The following is a 16,191-nucleotide window of genomic DNA, read 5'->3' on the forward strand; positions in this document are numbered from 1 at the left end:
AGGAGAGCGGAGTTCCTTGAATTTGACCTTCAGTAACAGAATAGGTCACCCTGGCGTTCTCTTCCCAATCAGCATCGTTTGCTTTTAATGTGAAAATAGGAGCCCCTTTAGGATTATTCTCTGTGATGTAAGAGGTGTAGAGTGTCTGGCTGAAGACAGGCGGATTGTCGTTTTTGTCTAAAACCTTCAACAGGAAGAACGTGGTAGTGGAAAGAGCAGGAGTCCCTCGGTCTGTGGCTGTGATCGTTACATTGTAATCCGAGACCTGCTCCCTGTCCAGTGCTCTGTCTGTCACCAAACTGTAGTAATTGTCAAATAATTTCTGTAACCGACAGGGGAGGGTGACTGGGATGGAGCACGTGACTTCACCATTCTCTCTTGAATCTGCGTCTCGTACTTTTAAAAAGGCGATCACAGTTCCCTCTGAGGAGTCTTCGGGGATCGAGCTGATGAGAGTTGTGATTGTAATTTCCGGTGCGTTATCATTTACATCGATAAGAACTAACGAAACCCTTGTGCGAGCAGATAGTCCTCTCCCGTCGCGGGCTTGAACCTCTATTTCATATAATTCACTTTCTTCGAAGTCTAAGTGCCCCGTCAACGTCACTTTCCCGGTTTTAGAATCCAGCTGGAATATGTCTGAAGCTTTCTCTGATATTTTCCGGAAGGAGTATGTTACCTCGGAGTTCATTCCTTCATCCAGGTCAGTGGCGTTCACTGTAACCAAAAGGGAACCTATAGACACGTTTTCCAAAACATTCACCTTATAAACAGATTGTGTGAAAACTGGCGCATTGTCATTTGCATCCTCAACAATAACGCGGATTCTCGCAGTGCCAGACCTGACTGGGTCTCCTCCATCAATGGCTGTGAGGACTAGATTGTAAACGGCTTGTTCTTCTCTGTCTAGAATTTTTTCTAGCACCAGTTCAGCGTATTTTGCACCATCAGTTCCCGTTTGCACGTCCAGGGAGAAATGCCTGTTGCTGCTGAATTGGAAGCTCTGAATAGAATTACTTCCTATATCTGGGTCCTGGGCGTCTGGCAGAAGAAAGCGCGACCCAGTGCTTGTGATCTCACTGATCTTTAACTCTAATTCCTCTACTTGGAAGCTTGGCGCGTTATCATTAATGTCGGTGATTTCAATTTCAACTGTATAAAGTTTAACCTGTTCCCGAACAAAAATCTCCAATTGTAACAAACATTTTGAGATCCGGCCACATATTTCTTCTCTATCCACTTTTTCACTAAGATATAAATAGCCGTTCTGTAAATTGAGAGCAAAATATTTCGTCCTACCTTCTGCAATAATTCGGACTCCACCGTCTGAGATTTTTTTTGTATCGAGCCCCAGATCCTTTGCGATATTCCCCACGAAAAAGCCTTTCTGCATTTCCTCAGGAATCGAATAGTGAATCTGGCCAGCAACTGCCTCCCAAAGGAAAAGCAACGTAAAGCAACACAGCAACCCTCTACAATCCCGGAGTCTTTGTTTATCGGCCATTTCCTTCCCTAGTAATAGTATACTCTGATTCCCCGTCACCGATATGACTATTGTGGTATTATATCCAGTCCTTTGTCTCCGCAGCAACTGATGTTTGCATCGAGACTGTTTCAGAGATTATTCCACTAGCAAAGTTCTCTTTAGAATCTCTCTGACTGATCGTGAATCTGATCTCTGTGTTATGCGTTGTGTAAGCTGTTATGGGCTGTCTGGGTCTCTCATTGCATTTCGCTCTCTGATCGGTGAACAGCGACGCTCAGAGCCTCAACCAATAACTGCACCAGCTCAGATAAATATCCCTCTTGTTTTCCCTGAGTTTATTTTGCCTATTTGTTTTAATCTTTTAGGTGTGCTCCTCCCTCTATTTTTTTTAATGAATACGCCACAAAAACAAACAGAACTAAACATTTAATCGAACTAATTAAATTCGGGAACGTTTTTTCTTAAAATCCATTAATTATTCACTCACAATACTCAAAACATCATCTTGAAATGGAAAATAATCGTTTCCCCTGATTTTGAGTTTCTGTAATGACCTGAAGATTCGAGAAAAAAATATATTTGAAATAAAGTTATAAGAGAAATGTGGCTATTCATTGTGGACAAAGACTTTTTGCTTCTCCATTTCCAAAGAATCATTATATCGTAAAAATGTTATTGCTACATGCCGAAGCAGGACTGGCCTTACCATGAGGCAAACTGAGGCCACCACCTGAGGTGCCAGACTGTGTGGGAGGTGCCACTAGGACCTAGAGTGTAGAAAATTGTATCTGCTGCTAGTGCATATGTATTCTCTCTGCTCTAGATCCACAGAGATGGTGGAGTGCTGTGCTGGAGGAAGGAGGGCACAAGAGACATAACAGGCAGGCAGGAGAAAAGGTGAGAGGGAATAACAGAAAGCAGCAGGAGCTGCAGAGAGAGAGAGGAGGAGGAGCCTCTTATGTACCTCTTTAGCACCCCCAGGAGCCTGGACTGATTAACACCAGCTTCTTAGGGAGCTTCCTGTTTCCTGCTGCTTCCCTGAACCCACTTGAAGAGAACTGGCAGTCAGCTGAAGTAGTAGGAGCCAGTTAGGCCCTTAAGACACTGATATCTTCCCTCACTCAGGCCCTGCTACCAGCCTGCTTATTTGTCCCCTTCAACTGAGTGTTGAGAGCCACTATAGCTGGCACAGAACAGCAGTCATGAGTGAAAGAAGAAAACGCCCCTCTGGGGGCAGCATTCAGAAAAAGTAAGAAAGCAAAGGAAGCTTTTCTAGCTAAGCAGGAAGGAGCTCTCCTGAGATACATAGAGACAAACGTTCACGGTGAGCCTTCCGGCCCCAGTGAGGATGTGAGTGGTGAGGAGATGCCTGATCTTCCAGTTAGTCAGAGTGCAGGTGACCTGCAGGGCCAGCTCCAGGCACCAGTCCAGCAAGCAGGTGCTTGGGGCAGCCAAAGGAGAGGGGCGGCACGTCCGGCTCTTCGGCGGCAATTCGGCAGCAGGTCCTCAGTCCTTCTTGGAGGGAAGGACCTACCACCGAATTGCCGCAGAAGAATGAGCTGGGTGGCAAAAACCCTGGAGCCAGCCCTGGTGACCTGGCAGCTACTGCAGCATCCATATCTCCATATCAAATGGATGTAACCATGCACATTCCTGAAGAAAAGTGTAGATTAGAGAAGAGTGTGGTGGAGGCGCAAGAAACAGCTGCTGCTGAGTTTAGTTCCTTAAGTCTAGATCAGGGATTGGCAACCTTTGGCATGCAGCCCGCCACGGTAAGCACTCTGGTGGGCCGGGCCAGTTTGTTTACCTGCCGCATCCACAGGTTTGGCCTATCGTGGCTCCCAGTGGCCGCGGTTCGCCATTCCAGGCCAATGGACGCTGCGGAAAGCGGCGGCCAGCACATCTCTCAGCCCGCGCTGCTTGTCAGAGAGGTGATTAAGAAAAAGCAGAAAGCCTACAAGGAGTGGAAGATGGGAGTGATCAGCAAGGAAAGCTACCTTATTGAGGTCAGAACATGTAGGGATAAAGTGAGAAAGGCCAAAAGCCATGTAGAGTTGGACCTTGCAAAGGGAATTAAAACCAATAGTAAAAGGTTCTATAGCCATATAAATAAGAAGAAAACAAAGAAAGAAGAAGTGGGACCGCTAAACACTGAGGATGGAGTGGAGGTTAAGGATAATCTAGGCATGGCCCAATATCTAAACAAATACTTTGCCTCGGTCTTTAATGAGGCTAATGAGGAACTTAGGGATAATGGTAGGATGACAAATGGGAATGAGGATATGGAGGTAGATATAACCACATCGGAGGTAGAAGCCAAACTCGAATAGCTTAATGGGACTAAATCGGGGGGCCCAGATAATCTTCATCCGAAAATATTAAAGGAACTGGCACATGAAATTGCAAGCCCATTAGCAAGAATTTTTAATGAATCTGTAAACTCAGGGGTTGTACCGTATGACTGGAGAATTGCTAACATAGTTCCTATTTTTAAGAAAGAGAAAAAAAGTGATATGGGCAACTACAGGCCTATAAGCTGGGGACGCATCAGTTGGAAGTAACAGAGGAGGAGAAGGACCTCAGAGTATTGGTTGATCACAGGATGACTATGAGCCACCAGTGTGATATGGCCGTGAAAAAAGCTAATGCGGTCTTGGGATGCATCAGGTGAGGTATTTCCAGTAGAGATAAGGAGGTGTTAGTACCATTATACAAGGCACTGGTGAGGCCTCTTCTGGAATACTGTGTGCAGTTCTGGTCTCCCATGTTTAAGAAGGATGAATTCAAACTGGAACAGGTACAGAGAAGGGCTACTAGGATGATCCAAGGAATGGAAAACCAGTCTTATGAAAGGAGACTCAAAGAGCTTGGCTTGTTTAGCCTAACCAAAAGAAGGCTGAGGGGAGATATGATTGCTCTCTCGAAATATATCAGAGGAATAAATACCAGGGAGGGAGAGGAATTATTTAAGCTCAATACCAATGTGGACACAAGAACAAATGGATATAAACTGGGCATCAGGCAGTTTAGACTTGAAATTAGACGAAGGTTTCTAACCATCAGAGGAGTGAAGTTCTGGAACAGCCTTCCAAGGGGAGTAGTGGGGGCAAAAGCTATATCTGGCTTCAAGACTAAGCTTGATAAAATCATGGAGGGGATGGTATAATGAGATTGGTCTTTGACTATTAGCGGTAAATATGCCCAATGGCTTGTGATGGGATGTTAGATGCGGTGGGATATGAGTTAATACAGAGAATTCTTTCCTGGGTGTTTGGCTGGTGAGTCTTGCCCACATGCTCAGAGTTTAGCTGATCGCCATATTTGGGGTCGGGAAGGAATTTTCCTCCAGGGGACATTGGCAGAGGCCCTGGGGGTTTTTCGCCTTCCTCTGCAGGGTGGGGCACGGGTCACTTGCTGGAAGATTCTCTGCACCTTGAAGTCTTTAAACCATGATTTGAGGACTTCAATGGCTCAGACACAGGTTTGATACAGGAGTGGGTAGGTGAGATTCTGTAGCCTGCGTTGTGCAGGAGGTCAGGCTAGATGATCATAATGGTCCCTTCTGACCTTAAAGTCTATGATTCTATGTATGAAGAAGAGAGATGTAATATTTTGTTGTTGTTTTATATTAGGAACTCAGTTCCTTCTTACACTGTAAGACTCAGGAGAGCTACTGTAAAGAATGACATCACGAGAGGAAAGAAAGTAAAAGTTGACTCGTCAAGGGGGGAAAGGATTTTTTCAGTTAAACTGTATATATCTTTGCCTTTTATGTTAGCAATGGCTAGTTAACATTTTGAATAAAGGAAAACTTTGATAAAAGTTCAGCACCTTTTTCACCATGATCACTACCACAATAATAAAATAAATAATAAATTAATTAATAATAAATATGTCCTGTATCTTCCTCTGATGCTCCAGCCAACAAGAGGAAACCTTTAAAGTCGTTCAGTATTCATCGACAATCCTGTGCAGATCATCGTAAAATTTCTCTCTCTTTCTCTCTGATTCCAAAGTTCAGATTGTGGTTTAAAGTATCTTACTTTTCTTTAAACGTTTCCATCTTTTATTCTATTTTTCTTTACTTAAAAAACCTTGAGAAAAGTATATTTGCATTCTACCATAAATGTGTTAGCATTCCTACTTCAGTCCTGACAATACTTATCTGCACTGCAATACAGTCTGTAATTATATTTTCCCATACTATTGTTTCTACAGGACCTTTGCTTCATTTGGGGACTGATTCAGTCCCTATTGATTTTAGATGGTTTTGGCCTACGCCATCAATTCACAATAACTTCAGTGGAGTTACTACAGATTTGTGAACAGTATTTTGCCTCAGATCCGTTCCTCATTTACTGTAGCCTCCCTTATTCAGGTCCTGCTTCATCAAGGCCTAGAAACATACCTACTTATTTGTAAGCTAGTGGCTAGTACCTTTGAATGTGCTTAACAGTAAGTACTAATAGTTAATATTAGGCTGATGCTTAAGTCCCTGGAAGAGTCCAAGCATCATGAGCATCTTCCAACCTACAATCTGAAAAAGGAAGAGTTCTGGCAAATATCACTGTATGTGATCCTACTAATAAAAACTGTTCATAAGGCTTATAAATAAAGAAGAGAGAGTAAATATTGTGGCTGCAATCTTAATTTACTTAGACATTTATTGACTCTTCAGTGCTTACCTTAATGTTAACCTTAATGTTATTTGAACATTTTCAGTAGTCTAAATATTGGAACATAGTTGTTAAAAAGGGTTAATGTTTACAATCAAACAGTACCGTGTATAAACAAGCTATTACTTAAAAACCCTTTTAAATTGACCAAATGGAAATAATTTTAATCAGAAGGATAAAATAATTTAATCTATCTAAAGACAATCTGCCTGCAGGCAGTCAGCTTTCTAACCTTTTCATTCAGTGCTAGAGATGTTCGAAAGGGCATTGAGATTATTTTTTATAATAGAAATATTAGGGTTTGGGTTTTTTGTCGTCCTCAGCCTCAAAAGTGGCTCAAGTGTTTTTGCCCCAACTTTTTAGAAAGATTCAGTCTCAGCTAGAAGCAAAGCCTTCCAATTTTCAGCACAAAATTTGTAAGATTTAAAAGGTTGTGAGCCTCTGAAAACAAAGTCTTGTAAAGACTTGTATATAACTTGTATATTGCAGAAATTATAACAACCTAAGAAACTTGAACAGCAGCAAATTTTCTTTCCTAAATATACAATTTTATAAATTCCACAATAAACAAGACTAAAAGGTAATTAAAATTACAAACCAAAATACTTAAATATCTAGAATTTTTTTAATTGTCCATTCAACCTTAACTTTGCCACTTGTGTTTGTCTGTCTAATCTATCTATTTACCTATCTATCTGTCAATTCACTGTTTAACAGTATGATCATATATGATTTACCACATAGGGTAAATCCATTAAAACATAAGAATGGCCACACTGAGTCATAACAATGGTCTTCAAACAGTGGCAGGTGCAAATGCTTCAGAGGGAATGAACAGAACAGGGCAATTTATCAAGTGATCCATTCCCTCTCATGTACTCCCACTGTCTCATAGTTTTAGGTTTAGGGACACCCAGAGCACAGGGATGCATCCCTAATTAGCTTGGATAATAGTTACTGATGGACATATCTTCCATGAATTTATCTAATTCTTTGTTGAACCCAATTATACTTTTGGCCTTCACACTTTTGGACTATAAGGTGGATAGAAATCTGGCTAGATCATTGGGCTCAGTGGGTAGTGATCAATGGCTCCATGTCTAGTTGTCAGCCGGTATCAAGAGGAGGGCCCCAAGGGCTGGTTTTGTTCAATATCTTCATTAATGATCTGGAGGATGGCATGGATTGCACCCTCAGCAAGTTTGCAGATGACACAAAACTGGGAGGAGTGGTAGATATGCTGGAGGGTAGGGATAGGACCTAGACAAATTAGGGGGTTGTGCCAAAAGAAATCTGATGAGGTTCAACAAGGACAAGTGCAGAGTCCTGCACTTAGGACGGAAGAATCCCATGCACTGCTACAGACTAGGGACCGAGCGGCTAGGCAGCAGTTCTGCAGAAAAGGACCCTAGGGGTTACAGTGGACAAGAAGATGGATATGAGTCAACAGTGTGCCCTTGTTGCCAAGAAGGCTAACAGCATTTTGGGCTGTACAAGTAGGAGCATTACCAGCAGATCGAGGAACGTGATTATTCCCCTCTATTTGGCATTGGTGAGGCCTCATCTGGAGTTCTGTTTCCAGTTTTGGGCCCCACATTACAAGAAGGATGTGGAAAAGTTGGAAAGAGTCCAGTGGAGGGCAACAAAAATGATTAGGGGGCTGGAGCACATGGCTTATGAGGAGAGGCTGAGAGAACTGGGATTATTTAGTCTGCAGAAGAGAAGAATAAGGGGGGATTTGATAGCTGCTTTCAACTACCTGACAGGGGATTCCAAAGAGGATGGATCTAGAGTGTTCTCAGTGGTACCAGGTGACAGAACAAGGAGTAATGGTCTCAAGCTGCAGGGGGGCGGGTTTAGGTTGGATATTAGGAAAAACTTTTTCACTAGGAGGGTGGTGAAGCACTGGAATGGGTTACCTAGGGAGAAGGTGGAATCTCCTTCCTTAGAGGTTTTTTAGGTCAGGCTTGACAAAGCCCTGGCTGGGATGATTTAGTTGGGGATTGGTCCTGCTTTGAGCAGAGGGTTGGACTAGATGACCTGGCTTCCAACCCTGATATTCTATGATTCTATGATTCTATGATCACATCCCCTGGAATAAATTTTCATGGGTTGACTGTGCATTGTGTGAGGAAATACTTCTTTATCTTTGTTTTAAACCTGATGTCTATTAATTTCATTGGGTGACACATCCTTCTTCAGTTTCTCCACATATATTATTATTATTGATTTTTTCTGTACTTTTCCCAATGCTAATATATCTTTTTTGAAATGGGGTCACCAGAACTGCACACAGTATTCAAGGCATGGGCATACTATGGATTTATATGATTGCATTATGATTTTTTTGTCTTATTATCTATCCCTTTTCTAATGGTTCCTGACATTGTGTTAGCTTTTTTGACTGCTGCTGCACATTGTGCAGATGTTTTCAGGGAACTATCCATCATGATTCCAAAATCTCTTCCTTGAGCTAATTTAGATCCCATCATTTTGTATGTATAATCTGGATTATGTTTTTCAATGTACATTACTTTGCATTTATAAGCATTGATGTTTATCTGCCATTTTGTTGCCCAGCCACCCCGTCTTGTGAGATCCCTTTGTAACTCTTCACAGTCAGCACTGGACTTAACTATCTTGAGTAATTTTATATTGTCTGCCAACTTTGCCATCTTACTGTTTATCCCTTTTCCAGATCATTTATGAATATGTTGAACAGCACTGGTCCCAGAACATATCTTTGGGGGATCCCTCTATTTAACTCTCTCCACTGTGAAAATTTATCTTTTATTCCTACCCTTTGTTTCCTATCTTTTAACCAGTTACTGATCCAGAAGAGGACCTTCCCTCTTACCCCATGACTGCTAATTTAACTTACGAGTCTTTGGTGAGAGACCTTGACAAAGGCTTTCTGAAAGTCCAAGTACACTATATCAACTGGATCACACTTATCCATATGCTTGTTGACATCCTCAAGAATTCTAATAGATTGGTGAGATATGATTTTCCTTAACAAAAGCCATGTTGACTCTTCCCCAACATATCATGCATCTGTGTGTCTGATAATTCTGTTCTTTACTAGTGTTTTAACCAATTTGTCTGGTACTGAAGTTAGGCTTATGGCCTGCAATTGCCGGGATCACCTCTAGTGCCTTTTTAAAAAATTGTTCTTACATTAGCTACCTTCCAGTCACCTGGCACACAGGCTAATTTAAGGGATAAGTTACATACCACAGTTAGTAGTTCTGCAATTTCATATCTGAGTTCCTTCAGACTTCTTGGGTGAATATGGTCTGGTCTTGGTGACTTATTAACATTTAATTAATCAAATTGTTCCAAAACCTCCTATACTGACACCTCAATCTGGGACAGTTTCCCAGATGTATCACCTAAAGGTGTGGGAATCTCCTTCTCATCCTCTGCAATGAAGATTAATGCAAAGAATTCACTTAGTTTCTCCACAGTGGCCTTATCTTATGCTCTTTTAGCACTTTGATCATCCAATGGCCACACTGATTGTTTGGCAGGCTTCCTGCTTCTGACTTAATTTTATTTTATTTATTTATTTTGCTATTAGTTGTGTCTTTTTCTAGTTGCTTTTCAAACTTTTTTTTGGCCTGACTAATTATATTTTTACATTTGACTTGCTAGAATTTATGATCCTTTCTATTTTTCTCAGTAGGATTAGATTTCCAATTTTTAAAGGATGCCTTTTTGTCGCTAACAGCCTCCTCTTCTCTGCTCTTTAACCATGGTGGTATTTTTTGGTCCTCTGGGGGTTTTTTGGGGGCGGAGGAAGGATATACGTTTAGTTTGAGCCTCTATTACAGTATTTATAAATATTTTCCATGCTTCTTCCAGACATTTCACTCTCGCGGCTGTTCCTTTCCATTTCTATTTAACTAGCTTCCTCTTTCGAAGTTATATGCTAATATGGTGCGTTTCTTTGTTATTTTCCCTCCTACAAGGATGTTAAATATAATTACGTGATGGTTGCTATTACCAAGCGGTTCAGATGTATTCACCCCTGGGACCAGATCCTGTACTACACTTAGACTAAATCAAGAATTGCCTTTCCCTTTGTGGGTTCCAGGACTATCTGCTCCAAGAATCAATCATTGATGTTGTCTACAAATTTTATCTTTGCATCCCTTCCTGAAGTGACTTGTACCCAGTCAATATGGGGTTGTTGTAGCCTCTGTAATTACAGATTATAATCTCCCATATAAATGGTAGTTTTAAAAAATTGAGGGTAACATACTAAATCCTACCTCGGGAAACAATGGGGACTTTGCAGAATCAGAGCTCCGTTATACCCAATCTCACATCCTTTGCGATATTCCCCAAGAAAGAGTATTTCTGCATTTCCTCGGGAATGGAATAGAGAATCTGCCCAGAAACTGCCTTCCGAACGGCAATCATTATAAATCAAAGAAGGTCAGGCACTTCTTTTGCTGTACCGGCGCTTCTGTGCTTCTTAATTAGCCTGATAGTTAATGCTTATTTTTTTTCTGAAGAACAGAACTGTTCCAAAAATAACCTTTAATCGGGAAATGACTGAGTTCTTTGGTGATGTTCCTCTGTGTATCCAGATTCGGTAACCGTGAGTCTGATCTCTCCATTTGGAGGTGCTATGTAACAGCGGGGCGGAGCTGGCTGTATCTCTCAGTGAATTTCTTTTCCCGATTGGTGAACTGTGGCTCTCAGGGTCTCCACCAATAATTGCACCAACCCAGATAAAACATTAACTAGCTCGTGTGAGGCATGGGGTTTCCCCAGTGTATATATGCCTGGAATATTCTCATATTCTGCATTTTTAAAATCTGAACACCGTAATCAATATACATAAACACACATGGAGATATGGAAATGAACAGTTCATTAACATCCATAGTAAACTTATATATATCCCAATGGCTTGATTTTATTTTTATAATGGTAAGAGACATCCCAAGTAGGCTTAGTCTTGCGAGAGGCATTTCATCACGTGTGCTCATCTAATGAGTGAAGTATTCTGCATCAGCAAAGAGAGTTCACTAAAAGTGAAACCTTTGCAGCCGGTTTCTCTGAACCTTACCCAATGCTGAGATAACTAGGTTCATATTCTGTGGCCTGCGTGCCATGCTAAAATGGCGGGTAGGGGTGAGGAAGGCGTTGATTTGAGAACTGACTGATTTTCTGTTTCTTTATAAACTATTACCGTTTCTCTTTTCTATCCCTTTCACCCAATAAACTTTTCCCCTCAGTGCCTTGAACTAGAAGTTCTCACTGTTTCTACCAACACTGGTTCTTTGACTCATTAGAGGACTGTATATATTGTGTACGGACTGTTCTCAGAGGTAGGGTGACACCAATTGTGCACATATCTTCTTGAATGCCTCGGAGTGCTTTGACACCACTCACTGATTGCAGGAGATCAAGTTGCCATTAAATATATCACATCATATACTATGTCAACAGCGCCTTGACTGATCATCATGCACATTGGTTAATGACACCTAATAAAATAGACCGTTGTGATTCCTGACTTTACTGGAGTTGACTGACTGAGAAGATTGCCTTAGAAGCTGTAACCAGATACTCATTTTGATTTCTGAACCTCACAATAAGAAGGATTCATCCTGACTGGTGGGTTAGTGAAAGGGGGCGGGGAGAATTATGGATCCCACCAAGACAATCCTCGTGAGAGGTATACTGGAATCACTCATGTCACTTAAATAGAGAAAGTAGTCAGCGCTGTGAAGATAACATGGAAAGATCTTCTGCTCTGCTCAGAATTGTGTGAATATTCTATGTAAACCCCTCAGACAGTAGAAATTTTGTCCCACCAGAAATGCTTCCCGAGACAAAACAGGTACCTTAGAGGCTTGTGATCTGGAAAGAGACAGGTCACATTTCTACCTACAATATTCAGTCTGATTATACCCAACAGTTTCATGAATTACTATCAAAGGGGAAAACAAACCAACTTTGGTGAAATAAGATATTCTTGTAGTCCTGCAACATTTTTGCTCTCTTCTACACAGGTTCTAATTCACACCGAGGGTTTCGCAAGGGGGAATGCCACTGGTGAAATCAAAAGTGCTTACAGATGTATGCATACACCTGCTGGGATGTAATTCATTCCAGCAAATGAGAATGGCTTTGGTAACTTAATGAATCAATCCACTCAAATGGTGGGAAAGCAGCAGTCCTCTGACAGAGAGAAGGAGAAAACTCTTGCGCCAGAGTCCTCACAGAATGGCCACGGATACCCTTTGCACCTAGGAACAATAAAATGGATGTGACAGCTAATGAGTATTTATCCAGGCGGTAAATACATTGGGAACACAGAAAGTGGAGCGGGGAGAAATCTACCAATCAAAAACTACTAAAATTAAGAGGAAAAGATTTGCCACTATTTGAGTCCCTTGGAAAGTCTGATCCAATGTGAGCTAGTAACACTGGGAGTGTACACGTTAGGGCGAACTACAAGACACGGTACCAAGTTTCGAGAGGACCCCTTTGCTCTTTTTGCTAACCCTACTACTCATATCCAGCCACAAACAGACATTACAATCCCATGAGAAACAAGTTCACAACGTCTTTCCCATTACTTTGAATTATTTTATCTTATCCATATTTACATAACTCTGTGCCTCTTTGTACCATAAAGACCTCTACAGTTGATGAATGTAAAAGATGATGAGAAAAAAGTTGATAAAGTAAAACAAAATTTCTTAACTAGTATTTTCAACAGCGTACACTACCCTACTTCCTCCCTAAATCGTTCTTATGTGTTTGTTTTAAATTTAACCAGATTATACTGTGGCAAAAATTTTAACATCAATGCACAAACTCACCGGAGGAATGTTGTCCTTCTCAGACGTTGGATCATGATTTTTCTTAAATATCATCACAGAGTTCTCAACAGAAAGGGTGGTGTCTCTCACATTACTCTGACGACTGGGATTAAGAAAGTTAGAGTAATTTCTTCCGGAATCTGCAGCTAAACACAGGTTATAGCTATATGGTAAAGTCCCATCGCAGTAGTTTGGTGGGAATCCAGGACCCGCCTTGGAATAATGATCAGAACCGAAACATTGCAAAACTGGTAGATTCCTTGATCTTCGCAATTTCATCACAATGGCCAGTGTAACTGTCAGAAGGAATAAAAATGAGATCAAGGCTAAAGCCAACACCAAGTAAAATTGTAAATCAGACTGAGGTGCCGAGTTACCCGATTGGTCGCTCATTTCCGGAAGAGCCTCTTGGAAGTTCTCAGCAAACACCAGGTTGAGAGTCACTGTGGCGGAGAGAGGCGGCTGCCCGTTATCCTTCACCAGGATGACCAGCCTGTGCTTCACAGCATCTCTATCCGCAAAGGCGCGAGCTGTCCGGATCTCCCCGGTGTGCAGCCCCATGCTGAAGAGCGCCGGTTCCGTGGCCCGGAGCAGATGGTAGGAGAGCCAGGCATTGTGTCCTGAGTCAGCATCCACCGCCACCACCTTAGTCACCAGATAACCTGCCTCGGCCGAGCGAGGGACCATCTCGAACAAGGCGGAGCCATCCGCTGCCAGGGAAGGGTACAGGATGCGAGGGGCGTTATCATTCTGATCCAGAATAAACTGCCTGACGGTGACATTGCTGCTGAGAGGCGGGGACCCGCCGTCTTGGGCCTTCACTTGTACTTCAAACTCCCGGAATTGCTCGTAGTCGAAGGAGCGCTGGGCATAGATAGCTCCGGTCCGGGAGTTAATGGAGATGTAGGAGGAGAGAGGCAGCTCCTGGAGGTTGCTGCTCAGGATGGAGTAAGTGAGTCGGGCGTTCCGGTCCAGATCCCGGTCTGAGGCTGCTACACTGAAAATAGAGGCCCCCGAGGGATTGTTCTCTGGCACATAGGCGGTGTAGGAAGGTTTCTCAAAGACAGGGGCGTTGTCATTGATATCCGAGATCTGCAACAGGATGGTTTTCTGGGTGGAGAGGGGGGGAGAGCCTTTGTCTGTGGCTGTGATTGTGATATTGTACTCCGGGGTCCTTTCTCTGTCCAGGGTGCTGTCTGAGAGGAGTTTGTAGTAATTTTTAGAAGACGAGATTATTTTAAAAGGAGATTCCTCTTTAATGCGACAGTTGATTTTGCCATTTTCTCCAGCATCCTTATCGTATACATTCATCAGAGCTATCACTGTCCCAGGCAGAGAATCTTCGGGGATGGGACTGTACACAGATGTAAGTGTCAGCTTGGGGGAATTGTCATTTTCATCTGTAATATCTACTTCAATTTTGCTATGACCAACCAGTCCTCCTCCATCTTTGGCTTCCACACTAAGTACATAACTATTTGCCTCTTCATAATCAATAATACCTCTAGTTGTAATGCTTCCGTTTTCGGGATCCAGTGAGAATAACTGACGAACACTGTCTGGTATATTGCTGAAAGAATATGTGATTTGTGCATTGAAACCTTCATCCATATCAGTGGCTTTCACCTGAAGAACTAACGAGCCCTTTGGTAGATTTTCCTGCAGTCGGATTTTGTACACTTTTTCAGTGAATGTGGGAGGATTGTCATTGGCGTCAGTAACATTAATCCTAATCTGAACCGTCCCAGTTCTTACTGGATCTCCCCCATCCACAGCTGTCAGGATCAAGAGGTGGGAACTTTGCTTTTCACGATCTAAAAGTTTCTCCAACTCTAACTCAGCGTATTTATTTCCATCCTTGTTCTCTTTCACTGTCAAGATAAAATACTGGTTGGAGCTGAGCTCGTAATTCTGTAGCGAATTATTCCCAACATCTGAATCCAGAGCATTTCCTAGGGGGAATGTTGCTCCTGCTAAGGTGGACTCACTTATTTCTAAATCAACAGAATTTTTGCCGAAGCCGGGTGCATTATCATTTATATCCTTGATTGCGACATTCACATGAAAAATATTTAATGGATTTTCAACCACGGCTTCTAAATTTAGGACACAAAGCAATGTTTTCCCACACATTTCCTCTCTGTCTATTCTATCGTTTACGTACACATTACCATTTTCTGTACTGACTCTAAAATACTGTTTTTTTGCCGTAGAGACAACTCGCAGTTTCCTGTGTTGCAGTTCTTTGATATTCAGTCCCAGATCCTTAGCAAGATTCCCCACAAGAGACCCCTTTCCCATTTCTTCAAGAATTGAATAATAGACCTGCTCTGAGACCGCACCGCACAACAAAAAGAATAACAAGGGGAACAGTACTTGCCATCTGAATCCGCAGGGCTTCTCTCTGCACTGTAATTCCATCCTGATCACCACAGCTCTGCTGAATTTCTAATCGGATGTATTCTGAAGAGAATCCAATATTGTATTTTGTATATTTCCGTGAGAACGAAAATTCCGCGTTAATGAGGAGTACTGAAAATCAAATTATCTTTCTGTTTTCATATCATTTTCCAGAGGGGTGATTTCTCCGTTAAGCAATACTGTGTGAAATTTCTCCCGGCCGTGTCTCTTCTCCGATCTGCGCTGTGTGACTGGCAATCACACTGCAGGAAGCTCCAAATGATCTTCAGCAGCAGCTCTGTCATGGCACTGGCCAACAGCGGCACTCTGAGTCTCGGCCTTAGAATTGCAGCTAGACTGATCTAATAAAAAAGTTCGTGAATATCATAGATTGTGCAGAATAAAAATGTCTTTCTCCATGTACATTTAAAATGTAAAACTTTAGTCAAATAAATCTTTCCATTCCGTGGTAAAATAATATCTTACTCAGAAGCCAGATAAATGTTGTAAATAGGTGGCTTAAATTTGTACTTCACGTGTTTAATTTGAGGTTTATCTATGTTACTGTGTCCCTTATCCTATAGTTATTTATGTATTCTAGAATTCTGTGGAAAAGTGTTAAAAAGTAATGCGAGAGAAAAAGAGAGAGACAGAGAGAGACATCTTTATCAGATCAGACCATAGCCCCTATCCATTCTCCATTCTTCCAGATCCTAGGTGTGACAGAGCTTCTTTTGTTAACATCAGTATAATGAGGCACACTGGGAAAGTTGTAATCAGTCCT

The 16,191-nt window shown here is 42.0% G+C and overlaps 1 protein-coding gene across 1 annotated transcript; it reads right to left on the reverse strand.

Moving 5' to 3' along the window:
• Positions 1-12,965: 12,965 nt before the first annotated feature.
• On the reverse strand, positions 12,966-15,308 carry LOC112115044 (protocadherin gamma-B1-like). The gene has a single exon (XM_026660839.1). The coding sequence runs from the start codon at positions 15,306-15,308 to the stop codon at positions 12,966-12,968; it is 2,343 nt and encodes a 780-aa protein (XP_026516624.1).
• Positions 15,309-16,191: the final 883 nt, after the last annotated feature.

The sequence above is a fragment of the Terrapene carolina genome, unplaced genomic scaffold (assembly GCF_002925995.2).
Source record: "Terrapene carolina triunguis isolate 2854851 unplaced genomic scaffold, T_m_triunguis-2.0 Scaffold838, whole genome shotgun sequence".
Classification (NCBI taxonomy): Eukaryota; Metazoa; Chordata; order Testudines; family Emydidae; genus Terrapene; species Terrapene triunguis.

What these genes read in the sequence shown, in the direction of transcription:
- LOC112115044 (XM_026660839.1), bottom strand. Translation starts at nt 15,308, where the DNA reads ATGGGAAAGGGGTCTCTTGTGGGGAATCTTGCTAAGGATCTGGGACTG.